The sequence below is a fragment of the Gossypium hirsutum genome, chromosome A01, assembly GCF_007990345.1.
Source record: "Gossypium hirsutum isolate 1008001.06 chromosome A01, Gossypium_hirsutum_v2.1, whole genome shotgun sequence".
Taxonomy (NCBI): Eukaryota; Viridiplantae; Streptophyta; class Magnoliopsida; order Malvales; family Malvaceae; genus Gossypium; species Gossypium hirsutum.
This window is the reverse complement of record NC_053424.1, coordinates 22,057,430-22,065,179: the sequence shown is the minus strand read 5'-3', so window position 1 is coordinate 22,065,179 and position 7,750 is coordinate 22,057,430. Positions and strand designations below refer to the sequence as shown.

At 33.8% G+C, this 7,750-nt stretch overlaps 1 protein-coding gene across 1 annotated transcript; it reads left to right on the top strand.

The window, feature by feature from the left end:
- The first annotated feature begins 3,825 nt into the window (after positions 1–3,825).
- LOC121205395 (uncharacterized) lies at positions 3,826–5,745 on the top strand. Its single transcript, XM_041076064.1, has 3 exons — positions 3,826–4,451; positions 4,542–4,642; positions 4,942–5,745. The coding sequence occupies exons 1-3, from the start codon at positions 3,952–3,954 to the stop codon at positions 5,619–5,621; spliced, it is 1,281 nt and encodes a 426-aa protein (XP_040931998.1). The 5' UTR covers positions 3,826–3,951; the 3' UTR covers positions 5,622–5,745.
- Positions 5,746–7,750: the final 2,005 nt, after the last annotated feature.

Below are 7,750 nucleotides of genomic sequence, written 5' to 3'. Positions count from 1 at the left end.
CAATGCTGCTACCAATCATTGTCAACACTCTACACCCTTTACCCTTGCTCTTAATGCCTTTTCTATACCAACTACATATTTACAAGCTAGTAAAATTCCTCATTGGCAAAAAGCAATGCAAGCTGAAATTTCTGCTCTTGAACAAAATAACACTTGGATCATTACGGATTTACCTCCAGGCAAGGCTGCCATTGGCTGTAAATGGGTCTATCGAGTGAAATATCGAGCTGATGGTTCTATTGAGCGTTACAAGGCTCGCTTGGTTGCTAAGGGATTTACACAAACCGAGGGAGTCGATTATTTTGATACTTTTTCCCCTGTCGCCAAACTTACTACTGTTCGTTTACTGCTTGCTATTGCTGCTTCCAAGAACTGGTTTTTGCACCAGCTTGATGTCAATAATGCATTTTTGCATGGAGATTTGATTGAAGAAGTTTATATGGTTTTGCCCCCTGGTTTTGCTTCCTCTACTCCACATAAGGTCTGTAAATTGCAAAAGTCGTTATATGGCCTAAAGCAAGCAAGTCGCCAATGGTTTGCTAAACTCACAACAGCTCTCACTTCTATTGGTTATGTTCAATCTACTTCAGATTTCTCATTGTTTGTTAAAAAGGATGACACTTCTTTCACTGCCTTACTAGTTTATGTTGATGATGTTATTCTAGCTGGTGATCATTTCAATGAAATAACATGAGTAAAAGATTTTCTGGATTCTACTTTCAGCATAAAGGATTTAGGTGATCTGCAGTATTTTCTTGGTCTTGAAGTTGCTCGCAGTTCTGCTGGCATTTCTCTTTGTCAGCGAAAGTATACTCTTGACCTCCTGTCTGACTTTGGCTTCTCTGATTGCAAGCCTATTACGACTCCTATGGTTACCAAACTCCCTCGTGATGCTTCTGACGAATTGCTTCCTGATAATACTATCTTCAGAAAACTCATTGGTCGTCTACTGTATCTTGTCTCTACTCGACCTGACATCGCTTTTGCAATCTAGCAGTTGAGTCAGTTTTTGGATCAGCCCACAGTTGCTCATCTTCAAGCTGCTCATCGTGTTCTCCGTTACCTGAAAGGCTGCCTTGATTTTGGACTTTTCTTTTCTGCTTCTTCCGCACCTATACTGAAGGCCTTTAGTGACTCGGACTGGGCTGGCTGTCCTCTTACAAGACGTTCTGTAACTGGTTATTGCCTTTTTTATGGAGATTCTCTTGTTAGTTGGAAAGCTAAGAAGCAAAGCACTGTATCCCGATCCTCTTCCGAAGCAGAATATCGTGCCCTTGCATCTACTGCTTGTGAAATTCAGTGGCTTCGATTTCTTCTATGTGACTTGCATTTATCTCTTCCTGGCCCTACTGCTCTGTTTTGTGACAACAGTTCTGCTCTTCAAATTGCTGCCAATCCTACATTTCATGAACGTACTAAACACATCGAAATTGACTGTCATCTTGTTCGTGAAAAGGTGTTGTCCAGTGTTGTTAAACTACTTCCTTGTTCTTCCAAGGACCAACTTGCTGATATTTTCACTAAAGCCCTTGCTGCTGCTCCTTTTCAGTCTATTTTGTCCAAGCTAGGACTGTTTCCTATCCATTCACTAGCTTGAGGGGGGGTTGTTAGTCATATAGCTTTATTTAAAATCTTGTTAATTAGTTAGCAGTTAGCAGTTATATTTTCTGTTATTTTTTCATTTCCACTTGTATATAACAGTATCTTTTGTATCAAATACATTGAGCAATTTCTTTTTACTTTCATTCTACACAAGAGGCTTTGGAATACACACATTGGCACAGGGGATCCTTTTTTTCCCTTTCTGCGTGTCTTATATGATGTGGTCTTTGGCTCATGCTCTTTTATCTTTTTGCCAATTTTTGGAATCTGGTCCCTTATTTTTCTATGTCATTATGCTACACTATCTAACCTACTACTCCACATCCCTTTTCTTTCTTCCTTTCTTTATATATATTGTCCGAAGTCTTGAACATTAGAAATTATAAAGATAAGAAAAATACAATAGAACCGCTTCCGCCAACCATTTGCTCCATAATGACATCAGAGAATCAAATTAAATGGATGCCTAATACCAAAAACAATGTTAATTTGTTCATGGAATACAGATTTTCTTTAGTTTTTTTATTTACCACTTTGAGATCGAGATTGAAAGTAACTTTTGCATTTAATAGCTTTCTCTTGCTGAATACTGAACCACAAAAATTGACAATGGTATTAGTCCATTACACCAGTTGACTTAGGAACTGGATGGTTGCATCAATTCTTTATTTTTAGTACTTTTTAATGTTTTATTTAATTTAATTGGATGGGCTGGTGGCCTGACTTATTCAACCACCGATTTAGTTTTGAAAGCCATGGTCAAAATATTTCATATTAATATATGCTAATAGTTGGATAAGCACATTTTTGTTTGATAATAACTAAATGTACCAAAAATGCTTTGTTTTATCGTACATAAAAAATTGGAGATAAATTTTTTTTAAAAATAAGTTATCAATAATAAAGAGAGGGCCCCACAACTATCGCTTTATTTGTGGAAGATCGAGAAAATTTTATTCAACATGAAAATGAGAGTAATGATATGATGACTATTCTCATTATCCAACAGTTGGTATGATGTCATGTATTTTTAGGGGTTTAAATGACTTTTTTAAAAATTAAAAATTTTATATCTTTTAATAATTTTTACAATTTTTTATACTTTATTAAAATTTTTATATTATTTATAAGTTTTTATTAATTTTTATAGAATTTTAAATATATTTTATTAATTTTATTTTTTTATAATTATTTGATTTTTGTAATTTTTAAAAAAAATTATGATTTTTTTATACTTTTTATAAGTTTATATCAATTTTAATATTTTTAAAAAAATTTAAATGTTTATAATTTTTTAAGAATTCTTATACATTTTTATAAAATTTTTAATAAATTTTATTAATTTTTATAAAATTTTATAACTTATTAGAATTTTATAATATTTATAAGTTATTTTTTTATAACTTTTATAAATTTATATCAATTTTTTAATAATTTTTAGTGATTTTTAATCATTTATTATGAGAAAATTACTATAGCAAGTCAAAAGTTATCATATATCACCATCTGATTGGTTTATCAATTTACTTTAATGATCAACATGGTTAACCATAAATTTCATTAACTGATGGCTTAATTGATTATTTTAATTAATGGCAGGGCTTAATTTTGTGTGAATTTAATACAATGACTTAATTGATTTTTTCTCTTTTTTTATGGTTTTTTTTTTACATACAAAAGTTTTTAAAATTATTTTCGTTATGTGAACACGAAAATATCATATGAGTTAGCACACTAACATCATTAAAAGAAATAAAATTTTAGTCAAAATTTCTATTAAAAATTAAAGATAAATTGATAAAATTATCTTAAGACTTCCAAACCTCTAATTAACAATGCATGGTAAGAACATTAGCTTCCTGAATTCAACCTTGCTAGAACTTTTAAGAAATAACTAATATCGACTGAGTTTCAATCAAATTTATTATATTTTCAACTTCAACTTTTCTAAAGACTTACACCCTAAATATTATCAATTAAAGAAATGATAGTGAGACGAAGGCCCTCATAGACGTCTGAAAACCATAAATAAAGTGCCGGCCATTCACTAAAATAGTGGAGAACCGTTCGATCGGATGACTTCTCCATTGATGGAGTCCAAAATCATTAGATGGACCGTCACGTCGTGACTTGTATCAAGTGGTCCAAAACTTAAGCACTTGTACACAGTTAAAGGAGAGAGTTATATAATAATAATAATAACAACATTAATGCAATAAATAGGCAGCGACCCCACTCCCACCCGCCTCAATTTTCCTCCTTATTACCACTCTCAGATCCCACCCCATTTCCCACAAAAATTATAAGAAAAGAGAGAGAGCTGAATCTACACTTGTATTATTTTTTATTATGGCTCTGCTGACTTTCTTGCCGGAGGCGGCGGCGGAGCCCATGAAACAACCGCCGAAGCGCCGCAGAAAGCAAGTGAAAAGGCAAAAGCAGCCCACCACGTCTTCTTGGGATCAAATCAAGAACTTGCTCACTTGCAAACAGATGGAAGGGTCCAAAGTCCACGACCCTTCGAAGAACAATAACCCGGCGCCGCCTCATCATCATCAACATGGCTACTCAAAACTGGGTTCCTCTTGTAGCTCCATCTGCAGCTTCAGGGACGTCGTTCATGGAAACACGAGGGTTGTTCACAGAGCTGATAACTCACCTGAGAGTAGCACATTAGGTCAAGAAACTGCGCTGCTCAGACGCAAAGCTGTTAATGGGTCGTCGTCACGGTCCTTGTCGGGGTCAACAAGATCCAATAACAGCACCACCACCTCGTCTTCTTCAAGAGCTATTCAATTCAGGAAGCTTTCTGGGTGTTATGAATGTCATACGATCGTTGACCCTAGCAGGTATACTATTTATATAAATATAGAAAAAAATAATTTGAATTTTTTTTCTCATTTTCCAGAACTTTATTTAGAAAATGTGAAAAATTGCAGGTATCCATCGTCAAGAACAAGCATCTGTGCCTGCTCACAGTGCGGAGAGGTGTTCCCAGAAATTGAAAGCTTGGAACTTCATCAAGCAGTTCGCCATGCAGGTACTGTAATTTCTATACCTATTTTATATTCCTGAAATTGACTAGATAGAGTATTACTTAGTCATTAAAATTGTTTATCCAAAGTTACAGAAATTAAAATGAAAACTTTGCAACTTTGACAAATCAGTGGGTTAAATTGCCCACCACCCATTTCGGAAAAGACTGAGGCAATGACGTGGCAAGTAGTGTTTATGGTAGCGCTAAATATGCAGGGTTTTGTGAGGACCGTGCCCCACCGACAAGTGAAATTAATGTTTATTCTTTTCTTTTAATTTGATCCCAGTCTTTTGTTGGTTTAGTTTCGGAGTTGGGTCCAGAAGATTCGGGCCGGAACATTGTGGAAATTATTTTCAAATCCAGCTGGCTAAAGAAGGACAATCCGATCTGTAAGATCGAACGGATATTGAAAGTCCACAACAACCAACGCACCATCCAACGGTTCGAGGACTGCCGCGACGCGGTGAAAACGCGCGCCCTTAATAGCACCAGAAAGAACCCCAGGTGCGCCGCTGACGGCAACGAACTCCTCCGTTTCCATTGCACAACCTTGTCCTGCTCCCTCGGCGCGCGCGGCTCCTCCAGCTTGTGCGGCTCCATTCCCGGCTGCGGCGTCTGCACCATTATCAGACAAGGGTTCCAAAACAAAGGCGAAGGGACCGCGCCAGCCGCAGAATTCAAGGGTGTCGTCACAACGGCTAGTAGCGGTAGGGCCCACGACTCAATTAAGCGTACGGACGGACGTAGGGCCATGCTGGTTTGCCGTGTGATCGCGGGAAGGGTGAAGCGAGTGGCGGATGAAGCGCCGCCGTTGGAGGACGAGAATAGCAGCGGCGTATCTTCCTCGGCTGGTTCGTACGACTCTGTAGCTGCGTACGCCGGGGTTTACTCCAATCTGGAGGAGTTAGTTGTCTTTAATCCAAGGGCTATCCTTCCTTGTTTCGTAGTCATTTACAAAGCACTTGAATCTGGAGTGATATGAAAACTCAAAATATCATTATTTTCATAGAATTAGTGTAATCTAACGATGCTCATTAACAGTGTACATAAACTTTGATCTTACGTTGTGCCACACGAGATAAAAGCCCTTTCTTTTTGGAATTGAATTATAATGTTTGTTAGCTCAACTGCTTAACCGCATGCGTGGCAGCTGATTCCTGTTGCGCCAAATTAAATATTTGATGGTTACATAAAAAAATTTTAATTTCAATTTAAATAATTTTGTTTTTCTTTTTTGAATAAATTAACGGACACTGAAATCCTTGATTGCTGGTTTCTGATGAACGGACACAGACGGTGTGTAATAAATAGACAAAGCAACGCCAAAATTTTCCTTCTCTTCTTGTACTGAGTCTCTATATTTTATGATTTGATTATTTTAAATTTTTGTATTTTTAAAATTTAAAATTTTAATCCTCCTTCAAATTCATTAAGGATTTTTTTTTTATTTTGACATTATATTCAAAAGTTTTTTATTTTTTAATTTTGATGTACCAAATATATTATTATATATGTAATGTCACGTTAGCTTGTTATTTTTACATATTACTCCTTAAAATTTTAGTTAATGGATTAACAACTTTCATTTATTTCAAGATTAAAATTTTAAAAATTAAAAAGCTTAAGGACTTACAATGATCCAATTGAAAAATGTAGACTAAATCAACAGTTATATGCATAGTACAGGACTAGTAATTAAATTTAACTAAATCGGTAGAATTACTAAAATTTTAAAAATATGGGAATTAAATTTGACCAATTAAAAAAAAGAACTAAAATTTGATTAAACTAAAGTGTAAGAAGTAAATCTATAACAAAATTTAACCTATATTAAAATGCAGCCATTGAATCGTCTCCTTTCACAGTCTTAATTCACTTACCTACACACACTGCATTTTTTATGGGTTGATGGTACCAAAAATAAATTAGAATTATTATATAATATATACCGATAAAAAAACTATAAATGGTCACATATTTTCTTTTTAAAAAAATAATAAAATTTTCAATAATTGTCCTTTTTAACTTTATTTGAGTAATGATTTCCCATGTATAAAGCTGAGTTAATTCAAAAGAGGAGCATAATTAAGAGGCACGTGAGATGATCTTGGAATAATTGCAAAATTAGAGGGGTGGACTTTTTTACAAAGATGAATGAAGATTGCAGACACGTGCATTAGGGATATGCACAATCAATGCGTTCTTCTTGTTTTATGTGTTTAGGCTTGATATATTTGTAATTTTCCTATAAAACTTTAATTACTGTAAACTCTGGTGATTTCATTTTTAAATTTTGGACTCATCTGTCTATATGCTATTGTCATCAGAAGTTTCCACCTCTCTAACTCAGTTTTATTTTGAATCTATATAATTAGGATTTTGTTAAAAAATATCAGTTTTAGTTTGAATCTGATAAAACTCATTTGAAATCTTTTTTAATATCACGGGCGGTCGGGAAGGATTTAGGTGTGTAATCTTTTTTCTTTATAAATTAATATTCACAAGTTAATTCATTTGTTAGTAAACAAAGGAACTTGAATAAATTTTTAAACGCTTAATTATTGTTACTTTTTCTGCATATAATCTTAATAGGAAATTTTAACACTATTATCTAATTGAATTTAATATCTTATTTTTTACAAAGTTCAATGATTATATTTTATAAATTAAAGTAATCAATTTTTAAATTTTTCATAAAATAAAGGGGGAATACATAATTAAATAAAATATGGAATTTAAGAAGGTAAACAAAAAATCAAGTAGTGAGGGTAAGGTGGGCATGGTTAGTCCTAATCAAAGTTGTTGAAGAGAGCTACCATTAGTTTCATTCAATACTTAAATAGAATAAGTAATTAATTTGATCCTTTGCTTAATTCTAGTTTTGGTATTGCTTTTGTAAATGATTTAATTATCAAACAGATAGGTAGCATTATGATTTAGAATTATTTTCAACTAATTTTGCTAATATGTTAATACGATTAAAATAAAAATACAACTCAATTTATCAATGGATAAGTCAATCATTGGGTTGGAGCAATACTTGCGAGCAACTATTAAGTAAGACGCCAGAGAAGTTTTTTACTAGCTAGATACAGATGAAATGGTTGGAAC